Source organism: Eurosta solidaginis, chromosome 4 (assembly GCF_040869045.1).
Source record: "Eurosta solidaginis isolate ZX-2024a chromosome 4, ASM4086904v1, whole genome shotgun sequence".
NCBI classification, from domain to species: Eukaryota; Metazoa; Arthropoda; class Insecta; order Diptera; family Tephritidae; genus Eurosta; species Eurosta solidaginis.
In genome coordinates, this window is record NC_090322.1 from 139,436,574 (window position 1) to 139,453,378 (window position 16,805).

General features: G+C 35.3%; 1 protein-coding gene across 4 annotated transcripts in view; it reads left to right on the forward strand.

Annotated features, from left to right (window-relative positions):
• LOC137250398 (ethanolamine kinase-like) overlaps positions 1 to 16,805 on the forward strand; it is an 82,631-nt gene that overhangs the window by 14,986 nt on the left and 50,840 nt on the right. Inside the window, exons 2-5 of one of the 4 annotated variants that reach the window (XR_010952935.1) lie at positions 2,688 to 3,355; positions 10,252 to 10,701; positions 10,828 to 11,162; positions 14,036 to 14,870. Coding sequence is in view for 1 of the 4 variants with exons in the window: in XM_067783122.1 (XP_067639223.1) it covers positions 2,688 to 3,355; positions 10,252 to 10,701; positions 10,828 to 10,921 (1,212 nt within the window). In the remaining 3 variants the exon portion in view is untranslated. Of the gene's footprint in view, positions 1 to 2,687; positions 3,356 to 10,251; positions 10,702 to 10,827; positions 12,821 to 14,035; positions 14,871 to 16,805 lie in introns of those variants that run through there. The other 3 variants (XR_010952934.1, XR_010952936.1, XM_067783122.1) reach the window with 3 other exon arrangements.

Below are 16,805 nucleotides of genomic sequence, written 5' to 3' on the forward strand. Positions count from 1 at the left end.
AAAAACAAAAAAACGTATCCCAAAATTATAAGAAAGTGCTCCCAAAACATGATTTCAAGGATTTTAAGCAGACCAGAAGAGATCCCAAAAAGTTCTGAAAATAGTAGGAGAGGCTGTATTATATAAAACAATTTTTACTCGGCAGCTTGTCAGTGATCTCACTGTTATCACGGGACCAAAAAAAAAATTTAAAAGCAAAATTATATACATGTATCGCAGGTTCAACCTTACTTCTTTTTCATGCGCTCATGAAGTCATTGAGTGCACGGCTGATCTAGGCCAACATTTGTCACAACTCCATCTAATTTTTGTTAGCTCATGGGGTTTTAAAGCTTAAGGCGCAAATTCATATTCAAGTAGGCGCTAAAGTTAGATGCAGTTTTTTGACATAATTTTCAATGTTGTGCCTTTAAAACAAGCAGAACCTATCTTTAGCACCTACCCCCAGCGGGTAAGGTGGCTTAGAAAATATCCACGTCTAAACGCGTCAAGGGATTGCATAGCACAACCCTTTCAAATGGCTGCCAGCACAATTTATAGCTCCTCCAATCCAATTGTCAACCACCAACCCGTGCCGAATCCTGGTTCTTTAGCAGCCGAGGCTCTGACGAACCCAAGTTCCTCATGGAAGTGGGGGTGGAATGACCTAGGAGGTTAAATGTGTCCCGAGAGGGACGAACTTGTTCCTTAATGGTGCTTGTTACCGGAACGTACCGGATCTATATCCGGTAAAGACCATCAACATCGTTAACACTTTTTAAAACCCTCGCGGAGTGTCTTTGTCGCTACAAAAACCACAACAACAACATCTTTAGCACCTACTCTATTTTGACTATAGCTATGCGCCATTGTATCTAAACGTCAAGCGCGTGTTTAAAAATTTGTCGTCATATCCAATTTAAACTGATTTCATTATATGCGCATACTTATAAAAATATAAATTAAATATGAGTATCCATATTTTTATTTAAATTACTTTGTTTGGCTGAGCAAGTCACATTGAACTGATTAAGTCATTATGATAAAAGTATTTACTTTTTATTTTTTTGTTTTTCCAACCCATCTTTATAGAAATGCTTTGAGTATTTAAGCGGAAACAATTTAACGTGGCGGTGCAAAATTAAATTAGGGTTATTGCAAATATAAGTCTTGTTTCCCTTTTTTATGATAGTGTGACAATGCAACCTAAATTGACACAATTTAATTTGTTTTGATTTATTTATGATTGAGCAGAACAAAGAATTGATTGGGATTATAATGGGGTTGACATCACAACAATGAGAAAGTGCCAACAAATCGATGCTGGCAAGGTTGATGTGATAAAATTTTCGTTTTCCCTTTTAATCACTTGCTGCGTGTTCATTTAAATCAGTGGATCTTAAAGGTTTTATGAGGAGGGGTGGCCACGTCAGAGATGTTTTATCGTCACAGGTGGGACAATTAAACGCAATATTTCATTTTTGTTGAAGCATTCTGATAAAACCCGCTGATTTCTCGTTCTAATAGATAGGGTGAGGCACCCAGCGTTTAATTACTACCATGATAAAAACGCCTACCAGGTATAATCGTTTCTGACATTATGGACGTTTATCCGCAAGGAAAAAAATTTCAAATTTCTCAAATGCACATATACATATACATTTTTTTCGCAAAAAAAGACAAATTTAAATATTTTACTTTGTATTGGCATTTTGTTCTGAGATTGATTGAACTGTGCGAGAACTCACAAAAAAAAAAATCATGGCCGACCAGAAAAGGGAACGGTTTTGAGGGCCAATTGATGGTGACTTATCCATAACCAGATAAAACATATCCATAACTTAAAAATATTTGAGTTGGTGAGTTGATTAACTTTTTGTATATTTTATTTATTGGTTTGGATACGTTTTGACTAAGAAACTTATTGTTTGTGGAATATGTTTGTAATTTTTTGCGTTTTAATCATTTTTATGAAAATGTCAGCTGTTTAAGGTTATGGCACCATTAAGCGATCACAATGGAGATGGTTATGGATATGGGTATGGTTACGACTGTGGCGTTAGGGTTAAGGAAGTTTAAAGTAGTTCCACTCAAAAATTTTTGACGTATTTGGGGATTTTGAAGTTACATAATGTTTGTTGTTTTGCTAGAAGCGTTGCCATGCTGTTACTGTTTAAGGCGAAATTGTGATTTTTCGGGATGGAAATTTCCTTCAGGATGAAGACGCAATGGTAATCTGAGACAATAATAACATTGCCCATCCTACCTGTTGTTTTTGCCGGCTTACTGGAAACCTTTGGTGTCAGAAGCTAGACAACCTTACTTGTTTTTATATTGCGAATAATTTAACAGCAATATTCGTCTGCAATTTCTGGGAGAATATCCGGGTCATAATCATAAATTCAAATGGTTTTTGCAACGACTGTTTCAAGAAAAATCTGCAAAATCCGGTAAGCAGATTGTTTGGCCTCAGTCATGCACGCTTGTATGCTCGCTCACTATGTACATGCGAGGAAAGCGCTTTGTGATATGGAAAGTACATTCGCTTGGTATGATGCTCTTTATTTAAGCCGGCACTGTTGGACGGTGTCATGTAGCACGCGCCTCTATCAAACGTTAAATTGAATGTTATACACCAAATAGTGGACTACAATCAAATAACTTTCCACACATTAATTTAGTAAATTATCAACTTTTTTTAATTTTAGAAATTCACGGACGGCATCACAAATAAGCTTGTGGGTTGCTTCTATAATCCAACACTGTCCACTGTTACAAGCTACAATGGCAATGACATTGATAACGGCAGCTCAAATGGCATTAACAGCCCTAATTTTTCAATTGCGTCAGCATCAAATTCGGTGGATGAGAATAATGACTCTGGAAATATTAGCGACACGGAGACAGTGGATTCAGAGGTGACCACATCCACCACGGGGGAAGTGGTTAGTCATAAGAACACGAACCCTAATACACAAAATGAGAGTAATTCTGCCAACGACGGCAACGTTGTGCTGGTGCGTGTCTATGGTAATAAAACGGATTTGCTGATCGATCGTAAAGCTGAGACACGAAACATTCAATTGTTACAAACATATGGATTCGCGCCTACACTATTTGCTACATTTAAAAATGGACTTGTTTACGATTTTGTACCTGGTGTAACTTTAAACCCACTAAGCGTATTGGATCCGGCTATTTGGCCTTTGGTGGCAACTCGTATGGCCGAAATGCATCGTCGTGTTAAAGTTCACGAAGAAGTTGCTCGAATTAGTGGTGATGTCGATAAACCCCTTGTGCCAATGTTGTGGCGTAAAATGCAGAGTTTCTTTGATTTGGTACCTGAAATTTTTACTGATGCTGTCAAACATAAAAGGTAATTTTCTGCATAGAAATACGAAATTTATTTCGTCATATGCCAAATCATTGTTTTGTAGGACAACCCAACCCAAATAATGTTTAGATTATAATGGAGAACATGGATGGGGGCAGCGACGATGACGACGGAAACGGCGTTGGCTTAAGCGGCAAAGTTTAAGGTTAAACAGATGCAAACACGACTACGTCTGCGGCGGCAAGTACTATGCGGCGGACACTCCTTGGGAATAGGGAGCTACTGATGAATGAAAGTGTTGTGCGATTTAAAATTTTGTCACGTACAGACGAAGGCGTATACATTATTCAATGCCGCATTCGATCAAAAAGACGTTCCATTTCATACGAACTAAGACCAGCATGATTTCACTCATTGGTTCATCTGTGACCCTGTGGTTATTTTAATTCGCCATATTTTGATTCCATACAAGCTGAAAACGCTGAACTTTTTGCTTGGCGTTATACAAATTGAACGAAAGCTACAAACGTTGCTCATCATTTGTTCGTTGAAAATTTTTATGCTCATAAGGGCTCAGGTGCTGGATGCTAGGTGAGCTATGGGCCTGCATACTCCAAACTCGTCGCTCTTCGCCGTTTTGCCGTTGAATTTCTTCGTTCGCTGGCCTACACTCGCTCGATGACATGTAAAACTAGTAAAAATTTTACCTTACTTTCTTTTTATGGCCAAAATAGATGTGCAGAACTTCTGTGCAGAAATCTTTCAAACTGTAAACACAACAGCGTGTACATATGTACATGTGCTGTATGCCATGCAGAGCGCTGCATAAATTGTTCAAACTATATTTCACTAAAGGCCGCGTCACAATGACATTTTTCATATAGATGCGTTTAACATAAGCTTATGCATTCCAAAAAAATCGCCACAATCAACCAAGGCGTTGCGTTGTAAATATGAAGGAACTTCAGACTTGGCAATTGAAGTTCATTACGCCTGCCCATTCACATAAAAAATTTCACGAAGCACTTTTATAAACATTCTCCCTATACAACAAAAATACTTGCTAACATATGTTGTCTCGTATTCGATTTATTGTATATTACATTTTTTAATTGCGAAAAATGTTAGAAAATTAACTAACCAGTGGGAAAAATAATTTCACTTGCAAAGTTTGCCAACACCCTTAGCCAAAGCAAATGTCAAATTTTTCTTCTTATGATCTGCTTGCAACAAAATGCAGGAGTAGGCTAATTTTGAATATCAGATGGCGCCAGTGTCGCTCATTCTACCGTTTTCCATAAAAATGCGTGCAATCTACTCATAATGCTTAAGCTTGTGTTAAACTCATCTATATGAAAAACTGCTTATGTGTCGGGGCTTTAAGCAGCGACAGTGCTGGGTACCTAAAACTCCTAACAAGCATTAAAAAAATGCCCAAGAGACGCAAAGCTATACCTTTACGTCTCTGGTTTGCCGTAATCTATGATGTTCTGAGCATTTAAAATGTAAAATTAAAATAAAATTTAATTTTGTACATTTTTTAAATTTGTTCCGTTTAATTTTTTGTTATTATATCGTTTCGAACATTTCATTAAATTTACTGCATTGAGCTGTTAGAAAGATTTCACTTTTCAAATAAGACAACAACACTGCATGCAGAACCACTTCACATCTATTTTAGCTTTTACATCAATAATACATGCACATAGCCTTCGGAAATATATTCAGCCCAATTCTAAATATTCCCTCGAAATTTTGTTCTCGCGGATTTTTTTTATTCCCGCGAAAAAATTCCTCCAATTCTTTTCTCCCAGGGAGAACAATAATTGGGAAATAGGAGTTTCGAATTTTCGAAGTCAGCTGTTTTGTCAATTGAAATTTCGTTGCGCATTTCTTATTTTTTTTAATTAAAAAGTGTAATTATTGTTGCAAATTTGTTTGAAATTAAGAAATAAAATATAATCCCAGCGGGTTAGGGGGTCAGAATATACCCGCGGTAGGTATACCTGTCGTAAGAGGCGACTAAAATACCAGATTCAAAGGGCTGTGTAGCACAACCCTTTCAGGTTGCCAGCGCAATATGTAGCTTCTCCAAACCCAATTGTCAACCTCACCTATCCGTGGCGAATCCTGTTTCACTAACAGACGAGGCTCTGGCGACCCCAAGTTCCATGAGGAGCATGGGGAGGGAGGGCTGGCCTGAGGATTTAATATTTACAGTAATTACTGTAAAAATCCAAACAAATGTCACTAAGCTTTCATACGCGCCCCTAAAATCATATCCACACTATTAGGAATAAACTACATACAGAGTGTATGTGCCTAAATGCTGAATAAAAAGGAATAGAAACAAAAAGGCAATTCTTACGTTCATATGGAGATTCGAGTTCAATGCTCAGCTCCCGAAAAGCTAGCTGATGAAGAAGTGAAATTCAGAAACATGTCCTAGTAACCATCGCCGTTTGTAAACTTTACCATTTATCTCTAATATCAATAACAAAAACCATTATATAAAGCAATATTAGCAAAGCGCGCTAATTAAATACATATAAAGAATATTGTGGTAGAATGTATGTACATATTTAACTATTTTGATGCATTCCCTTTAATTTAAAAAGTGAAAAAACTCCTAAGAAATAGCAGAGAAATCTCCGTCTCACTCACATTCATAATACCTACTTTTCTCCCATAACCGGTTTCCGCTTTTTCGAACATTGTTAAGAATAGGAGGAAAGGAAGAAGTGAAAAAACTCACAAGGAATTTTTATTGAGAATACGAGAATGGGAAAAGGGAAAAAACTCGCACGGCATTTTTTTTAGAATTGGGCTGCTTATATAACCCCTTAAAATATTGAATGTAATTTTAGTGTAGTGACCATTTCATTTCGTATATATTAGTTACCATACGATCCGTGATCGAAACCCATTTTTTAATTCACAATAGCTCTGAAATGGTGGATCTGATTAATGACATATGGGAACTAGCGACAAATAGGACTCGATAGATCCATAACTTATTATAATTTTTAGTAATAATAGTAAGTTTTTTAGTAATTATAGTAAGTTTTAAGAATTTTTTTTTTTTAACTGGGTAGCCCCTCGGCGGTGTTTAGCAAGCACTCGGAGTGTATTTCTGCCATGAAAAGCTCTCACTGAAAACTCATCTGCCAATTTGTGGGAAAAATTAAAAGTAGATACGACGCAAATAGGAAGAGAAGTTCGGGCTAAAATCTCTTCGGAGTTTATCGTGCCATACATTTTAAATAGTTTGGCAGTTGCATAGTTATCGCTCGAGTGGAAATGTTTTCATGGTAATACGGGTCCTGATTAGTAAAGTTTAGTTATACTCTTATGCAATAAATAAGATAGCCCAATCTTTTCAGCCCAATCAAAAAACCGGAGCGTACTAAATTGCACAATATTTAATTGCAATTCAATACGGTTCAGTTAAATTAAATTTAAAAATAAAATATTCGTTTTAAATATCGAGGGTTGTGCCACTTTAAGTTTAAGTTGGTCCAACCACAAAAAAATGTCTTCTCGTTTTTTTTTTTGATTGGGCTTAAATTTTTTTGTGGTTGGCCAGCTTTAACTTAAGCTAGTTGAACCCGTGATATATTTTTAAAAAGAAGTGTAATAAATTTAATTAGCCTGAATTGAATTATCATTGAAATATTATGCAATTAAGTACGCTCTCGTTTTTTGATTGGGCTGGAAAGTTTGGGCTAGCTTAAGAGAGGTCAAATAGACATGACTAATATAAATAGAGGGCAAATCTTATAGGACTGATAATTGTTTGCGGTAACCCACGTCCAACAGAATTGAATTCGGCGGGCTTCAAACACTCTATTTAGATGTAGAAATTCAAGTAATCTTGTGAAATTATTTTTGTAAATGTTGTTTATACGTCAAAAGCACATGGAACTCTGTTAATTGTTGCCGATTTGAGAATCTTTTGAGGCACATGATTCCGATAATCTCTGTATCACCACTCTTGTTATCCGTTCTTCAACTAGTAGGTGTTTAAAGGAAACACCGTAAGGGCTAAAAATTAATGGTAGTGAGAGATGCGATATCGATAGGTCAGTCATCGACTTCCACTACACTCTGCTTGCAAATATTACCTATTAGGTATGTAGTTCTTTGCCTACTATTATGTCGATACAATGTGGTAGTAGCACCTTCAAATACTAGCTAACATTTTGATTTCCAACTTACGAATTGATTCTTTTTAAAGAGGTTAACAAAACGTAGTAGTCAGCATCTGTTTAAGTATCGATTATATTAGCTTAAATATATATGTTGCCCGATATTTTTATTACAATGTCTTAATCGAAATTTTCCAGTCCTTAACTAAAAGTGGAAACGAGGTAAAGCTATATTGTAGCTATAAAATATTCACAGTGGTTCTTCAGATATAACAATTTGTACTTCTACCCAGTCATGATTTAAAACTTTTCCTCAGATTTTTTTTTTATAATTATTTGGTTCATTTATATAAATGTAGTCTTCAAACATTTGTTTCATTATGCCTTGATTCCCTTTTTTAAAGCATCCCCTTGAATAGGAAAGCGTCGTTAGTAAGTAGTGACATATACTCTAGTTTTTAACTCGATAACTCTCGTGTATGAGATGCTTTAGCTAAGAATCGACTTTAAATGAATTTTACAAATATTTCGATTGTTGCGGAGTTTTTTCTCTATTATATTGCCCCCGCATTCTGAAGTATGCTCAAGCTTTCAAGTATCTATCTCTAGATCCGTACGTCACTTGGCGGAATTTTTTTCTCACATGTTACTTTTGCCACCTTGTGGCGTTTTTTTCTTACATTATGGTGCATTGTCACCGGTCTGTGAACTATGATCCAAGTTCTTATTTCAAAATTTATAGCATTATTGCAACCTTTCCTTCCAACCTCTCACTGTCGTTTGCCTCTGAGCTGTTATCATAGTTTCGAGTATCTAGTTCGTCGTGAAGAATTTTTTTAAATATCTCGATCCGGGCGCACTTATCGAAATTTTTTCTCTTATGTTGCATTGTCAGCTAGTTTTAGCCAAAGAGCTAAGTTTCAAATAGACGGGTTAATTGGAAGTTACTTAATACTCTTATACAGAAAATAGGTGAACGTACAAGAAAGTGACTTAATATAAAAGGAGTAAAAATCGAGATTTCTAAAGGTCATTTAAGTCGTTTTTGACAGTAGGTGCAAAATTATTTTTGGATCCAGCAATATTAAACAAATACAACTGGACAACAGTAATTTGTGGAATTACTTAGGCCTGATTTATATATTTTGATTTTTTTACACGAATGCTACTTTTTTAGGGAACTTGTATTTTCTGAAAAAAAAAAAAAATTTGTGAGTTTCGGATACATTAGAGCATTTCCGGGTTTGATCATTTGAGGTTTTCTGGAACACTTTTTGAAAATCTGACACACAGAGACTTTTTATACTCAGCGTGCTTTGCACACAGAGTATATTAACTTTGATTGGATAACGGTTGGTTGTACAGGTATAAAGGAATCGAGATAGGTATAGATTTTTAAAAGGGCCGTGGACGAATAAAATAAACCATTTCTTTGCAAAAAAGAGCTTTATATCAATGGTATTTCATTTCCCAAGTGGATTTATAACAATAAATAGGAAAAACTTCAAATTTTTAAAAAATGGGCGTGGCACCGCCCTTTTTATGACTAAGCAATTTTCTATGTTTCCGGAGCTATAACTCGAAGAAAAATTAAGGGATCGTAATAAAATTGGGTACACAAATTTTCCCTATAGTAGGAAATATTTCTAGAAAAAATGGGCGAGATCGGTTAAAGACTACGCTCACTTTTATATAAAAGATTTTTAAAAAGGTCGTAGACTAGAATAATAAGCTATAACTTAGCAAAAAATAGTTTTGAATCAATGATATTTCACTTATCAAGTTTTATTGTAAGAGGAAAAGGGGAGACATTTTTTTTAACGGGCGGTGCCACGTGTTATGCAGAAAAGTAATTTATCTGAAATGAAATGTACAATTGAAGCTCACGCTGAGTATATAATGTTCGGTCACACCCGAAATTAGCCTTCCTTACTTGTTCTAAATACATTGAGCTTATCTAAAATAAAATTGAGATTTTCTGAATTACAATTGGATTATCTGAAATTAATTTGTGCTTTTCTGAAACACAATTTGTATTTCTTGACATGCAATTGATTAATTAATTATGTCTACTATCTTTTTGATAATTATTGTTGTACTAGAAAAGATCTCAACATCTTATTGTACTAATATATTCTTTAATAAATACAATACAATACAATTGTGTTTTTCTAAAAAACAAGTGTTAAAGGTGTAGTAATAGTATTAAATTTTTTTAATTATATTCAATTTATTTGTTCAGGACTAGGTTAGGTTGGATTGGCTGCCCGAGGGCACAGCTACGCCAGCGATATTGGGCCCGTTGGTATACGATATAAGCACCATTACGTTTCCTCTTCGAACCATTTTGAGGACCTTATAAAAGCTACCTGGCTATTATGTTGAAATGAAGCACCCATAAATATCTGCAACATCGACGATAAGGCGCTCCTAACCTTTCTATTTGCCTACCTATAAGGTAATGCCCAGTTAGTGCCCCTACAAGTGCGGGAATATTATCCCTACTTAGGATGTACACGTGACGGGATCTGTTAGAAATTACTCTGGGGTATATCGGTTAACTTTATCACCATTCCAATATAATTAGAAGTAGTTATTAAATTATTTGTAAACCGTGTATGTAAATTTTTATTGATTAGTTATATAAAGTACACACATACCAAGAACAATATTAAATTTATGAATCCTTAAATAAATACTATGTACTGAACGCTATTTTCTGATTATTTCTTTCTTCTGTGCGTTTTTTGCCTACTACTTTGCCGTCGCACATGAATTCCCCCATTGCAGAGTTAAGGAAACTTTCTTGCCAATAAAACGTTTACGCGATGAATTCAGCTCGCTATATAGGCATCTAGAACGGCTAAATAGTCCGGTGGTATTTGCACACAATGATCTTTTGCTGGGCAATATCGTCTATTTGGAGTCACAGCCATGCGTTAATTTTATTGACTTCGAGTACACCGATTACAACTTTCAGGCTTTTGATATTGGAAATCATTTTTGTGAATTTGCTGGTGTCGATGAAGTGGATTTTTCACGCTATCCAAAGCGTGACTTTCAACTTGGCTGGCTTCGCGTCTATCTACAGGAATTTCTGCAACGTGCAAATGTCACCGACGACGAAGTGGAACGCCTGTACTTGCAGGTGAATCATTTCGCATTGGCTGCACACATGTTTTGGACAGTTTGGTCTCTCATACAGGCAGAACATTCCAATATTGATTTTGATTATGTTGAGTAAGTATTGTTGTTATACACAAAATAAATTTGATATGCTATACAATTTTAAGAAAAGTTTATTAATTTAGGCAAGCATTTCTTGTAATTCAATATTATAAATTTTTGTTTTTAATTTTATTTAAGTTACGCTCATATACGTTATGAAGAATATCAAAAACATAAGTCGAAGCTGGATCTCCATACTCCGGAAGAAAACGCCGCTGCTGAAACGAGTTAAGATTATCGCTACAGCTCATCTCACCGCATTCCACCACTCGCAATCCTCAGCTAAATCACGATTTATTTTTTAAATTTTGTTCGACGATGTGTGTTACTGGTGCAATCTACAAATCCAATTCAAAACAAGAAAAAAATTCGCAGCAAAAAACACGATTGATCAACGCTTTTGCATTACGTAGCACGGGGAAGGTAGTTAAAGTAGCGTTAACAGTTGACTTCAAGCAGTAATAAGTTTGTAGGTAGGTGCTAAAGACTATGTGGAATTTATATACAAATCTAAAGGGTGGCGACGAATAACTGTTACACTTTTTAAATCGCTATCCTGCCAATAGTTAGTAGCAGCGTAACCCAGAAATGTTGCGCAGCTTTGATTTGCGTGTCCTGACTGATAATTATGAATCATAATTTATGATAAAAGCAGAAAATGAATTCATTCAATGTAGAAGGTTTGAGAAGGAGTTATTTGATGAAACCAGTTCAAAAAACAAAATCGCTGGCCATCCCCTTGGATCCAAATCCAGTGGATAACTACGTATGGGTTTAGATGGTGGATATGATGAGGACCATAAACTACTTGAGGTGCAACAATTCAAGCATCGCTTATAGTGGATATGGAATGAAAATTTCTGCCAAGTCATGAATACTGACAGCGAAGTTTGTACCAAAGACGGTATAAAACCAAGATATTGCATGCATGAAAAATAGTGTGCAGAGCAAGCTTCACCAAACTCTAGTAGGACAATTCACCACTCGACACAGCAAAATGTGTTAACAGTTACTAACAAGCTAATCCGTTCAGCATTCTCAATTTTACTCTCTAAAACTGTAATCAGTGTATTTTTCGAGCTTAAATTATGTCAAAGTTTGTGGGTGGTGAAAAGTGTTCTACTAGATTTTTGTTACATTCCGCTGCTTTACACTCATTTTCGCGCAAGCAATATCTTTGTTAGGACTAGCAAAACGCCACAAAGGAGGATTGAACATAAAATGGAAAGGCCACTTTAATATAAATAACATCATCTTTTATAAATCAATTTTAATCTTTCACATCTTTAATAAAAATTTTGTTATCCGTCGCCACCTTTATAAGCCAATCCAAAATATTGCTCTGTAGTGAAGCTTCCGGTTTTTATATTTGTATTTCCTCGGTTGAAGAAAAACGCGGGTAAATAGCCACTTTCAAAAAAAGATTTTTTTTTCGTTACAAAGCCGACAATCGTTGTGCATTTATAAAATGCAGCACCGCAAACGATTTTCGAAAATGATAAATATTATCTTAGGTTGCTTTCATGATGGAGCCTTAATGCCAACTGTAAGTAGAGCGTCGAAAATTCTAAAAGAACGCCATGTTTAAGTTCATGTTTTAGCTTCAATATAAACACCTTTTATCGTTCTTCGCTTGAGTCTCAACCTGAATCAGAGCTTCACTAAGTATAGTTATGCTAGCATCGAAGCTCCTACATGCACACAGCCTCAAGTCTAAAAAATATATCAGATTGATTGAAGTATCACTTTCAATGGAAAAGGATATATGAGAGACGCTTTACTTATAAAAAAAGGTCTTATCTTATTTTTCTAGGATACCAGATATGGCGAAAGAAGCGAATGTCCGAACCAAGCCTTTATAAAAGTGTTGCTCCCAGACCGTACAAGATACCGGACCGTGTTCGCCAACATTGCTTGCCATAAGGTTCATTAGATCAGTTGCTACCATATTTATTCATAAACTTCTCAATTCTTGAATCATTGCTGCATTCACTGCAAAAAAAAACCGATTATAGTTACCGCGTACTGTGAAAGTTATTGATCGCCCCACCATTAGAATTTGTTAATCTGTAAACCAATAAAAGCTGATAACATTCACGACAACAGCTACAAAGCGACAACTGTCAAACTATTTTACACATGTTTTTTATGAGAGTCGTTATTTTCGGCGCTAAAATTTAAATAGAAGTAAATAACAAATAATCAGTATAGTTCTAAATCTGCCCTCGGAATTTTGTTCGGGAAAATTTTAGAATAGCACCCCCTGAGTTCGGGGTAAATCTTGGTATCAAATGAAAGAGGGAGTTGTCCCGATCACAAAAATATATATATTTTAAAGTGCGCAAACTTATAATTTAAAGGTTATTTGTTGTTAAAGTTTGCAAATTTGGCAAATTTCTATAGCACTTTAAATTACAATTTACACATCTTTCAAAACCTTAATCCACATACATATCTATATAAATTGGCAACGATAAACTTAAAATGCATTTTTGTATATTTCACATTTCATTTTTGCTTTGTTGTTACTTATTATAAATGTTTTTATTAAATCAATCGCGCTTTTTTAGCAACATGCACATTTATATATATATATATTTTATTGATGACATTACAAAGCTGTGCTGCCACATAAACAAAAAAAAAAACAAATATAAATATTACCTTATAAATATACACCCCTATTATGAACTCGTACGATACACGATAAACGCTTGCAATCTGTTCTACCGTATTATGAAATAAATTCTAGCGTGTGAAACTCGATCGTTAGCGTTTATCGTTTATCGTGGTATTGCCATACGCTAACTATCGCATACGCTGTTCAATTTTCTACGCTAGCTATCGCTGATAAATTTTTCCACGATACGTTGGGAACTATTTAAATAAAAGTAAATATACAATTATTACATAATCCAAAATAATCCAACTACAGCCTCATTCCCAACACTCTGTTGCAACACCCTGGGCAAGAAGCCTTAAAGTGGCACAAACCTTCAAAATATTTCGGATGGATGGCCTATTTTTACGGGCGCGCAAACCTTCTATTTCTGTTAAGACATACTCTGACATCAATTTTGTTTACTAAACTTTTTTTACTTTTAGTATGTCAAGTACTTACAGTGTAGAGTTCATTTCAAGAAGATTGGAATGATCTCTCAATTTTCTTCTTTCTGTGGAATCTATGCAAGTTCCGTCAATTTGTTCATTTGAGTTTATATAAAAGGTAACAGAGGTTGCATAAAACATTTTATTATAACAGCTTTTAAAAACTTTTGCCACTTTTACGTACAAGACAAATGAATTGTTAGTATTTACGTTTTGTTTTGCTATCTGTTTCGTATAGATTCACAAAAATGTGTAAACAAAACTCTGCTGTCATTCACAATAGTACATCTATCGGGCGTGTGGAAATCGCAATATGAAAGCTGATTTTTTACGATACGCTAGGAAGCGTTTATCTTCTATCGTATGAAAATTCATAATAGGGGCTATATATTTTTACTACTCATTTTGAAAAGTTGAAACACCTTTCCGCGTAGGCGGCCGAGAATTACTGTGCATGGCGCAGCCGGTGTTGGATCGGCTAACATAACAATAAACATAAGAGTTATAAGGTAATATCAGCTCGTTCACGAATGCAAAAAAGAGCTTTTTCAAATTTTTGGTAAATAAAGACTAGAAAAGTTTAAGATATATATACATCAGATGAAAGGTATTTTTATGAGTTATTTTTCGATTCTGCACTTGTTCCGTTTTTTAGATGTGGCAGCACAGATTTGTAATGTCATAAAATATATATACGTATCAGGGATTGGCGTTATCAACAAATTTGAATAACCAATGACAAAAAAATAAAAAATAAATTTTTATTCATTATTCAAGAAAACTTGAGTGATGAATAACATGTTATTTTTTATTCAAGCATTTCTTGAATAATGAATAACATTTTCTCGTTATTCAAAATATTCTGATTGATGATAACCGCTCATTCTTATTTTTGCAAAATTTGAATAAAGAGTTGAGTTATTATTCCTTATTTACAAAATATGGAATAACAATAAAATTTTAGTTTTTAGTCAGTTATCCAAAAATAAAAAAATAAACCATCGAGATGCCCTGAAAATATACCCATATGCGTAACCAGTTCGTGTGTAGTTCTGAAGTTTCTTAGGGTAATATTGAGATGATTTTAGGGAGTATTCGTGGGGTTTTTTGGGGGCGGTTGGGGGTAATTTCTGGGACACCCTGCGGATCCTCCCGGGGCCTATTGGGGTCCATTCCAGGGGCTCCCTCGCGATCCTTCTAGGGTTTTGGGGTCATTTCGGGATGACTTTTGCGACTCCCTCGAGGTCTTTTGGAGGTCATTTTGGCATGGTTTAGGGGAGTACTACGGGGTCCTCCCGGGGTCATTCCGTGATCTTTTTGAGACTCCCTCGGGGTCATTTGGGGGTCATTCCGGGATGATTTTGGGGACTTCCTCGGGGTCATTTCGGGATGGTTCTGGGGACTCCCTCGGGGTCATTCCGGGATGATTTTGGGGACTCCCTCGGGGTCATTCCGGGATGGTTTTGGGGACTCCCTCGGGGTCATTCCGGGATGGTTTTGGGGACTCACTCGGGGTCATTTCGGGGTCATTCCGGGATGATTTTGGGGACTCCCTCGGGGTCATTTCGGTGTCATTCCGGGATGGTTTTGAGGACTCCCTCGGGGTAATTTCGGGGTCATTCCGGGATGATTTTGAGGACTCCCCTCCCTTACCCCCCAACCGCCCCAAAAAACCCCACGAACACTCCCCAAAATCATCTCAATATTACCCTAAGAAGCTTCAGAACTACACACGAACTGTTACGCATATGGGTATATTTTCAGGGCATCTCGATGGTTTATTTTTTATTTTTGGATAACTGAATAAAAACTAAAATTTTATTGTTATTCCATATTTTGTAAATAAGGAATAATAACTCAACAATTTATACAAATTTTGCAAAAATAAGAATGAGCGGTTATCATCAATCAGAATATTTTGAATAACGAGAAAATGTTATTCATTATTCAAGAAATGCTTGAATAAAAAATAACTTTTTTTTCTTCAATTAGAAAATTTAAAATGATGAATAATTTTTTATTTTTTATTTTGATTTGTTTCATTTCAAAATGACTCAACCCTGATACGTATACACATATAAAAGTTGTATAGAAATTTGCAAACTTTAACAACAAATAACTTTTAAATTATAAGTTTGCGCACTTTAAAATATGTATAGTTGTGATCGGGAGAACTCTCTCTTTCATTTGATACCAAGTTAAACCCCGAAATCGGGGGGTGCTAAACTAAATCGCTGCCTTTTGTTCTCGCGGATCTTTTTATTTCTGCCAAAAAATCACTCCAATTCTTTTCTCCTAGGGCGAACAATAATTGGGGAATAGGAATTTCGAATTTTCGTAGACAGCTGTTTTTCCAATCGAAATTTCATTGCGAATTTCTATTTTTGTTTAAGAAATTAAGAAGTTATTTATTGTTGCGAATTAGTTTAAAATTGAGAAATAATTTATATAAATTGTACATTGTGAATTCACAATGGTATTGTATTTCATATGGTATTGACAGAAATTAGTAACATGCCAACCTAATATAAACGCACGCAAGTCATTTTCTGTCGAAAATGTCTCATGCACAATACAACTTGTATGAGAGCAACCGAAATTGAATTTGCTGCGTGAAAACATAACTCGATTTCCAATTTTTGTTCTGCGTGACATTTAGATTTGACATTTGCATACATTTTTTACATTATCGCAATGCATACTTATTTACGCCGGTTGTTTGCGTGCGCTAAAAAAACCTAGTGTGGTTTTATTATACTATGTACAAACACACACCAAATTGGCAATTTATACAATTTGGGCAATTTATTACGCAATTTATCATATAATAAATTGTAATAACAAATTGCCAGTTTTAAAAAAATTGCGTAAAAAATTGTTTCAAACTGCAAATACAACCTTGTAAAGTGTGTTTATTGAGTAGATTTAAACGTCAGTTACGCATGGGTCAACTATATGGTTCGCTCATCTCATCAGCTGATTTTATTTTTTTCATTTCAGTGTAGGAG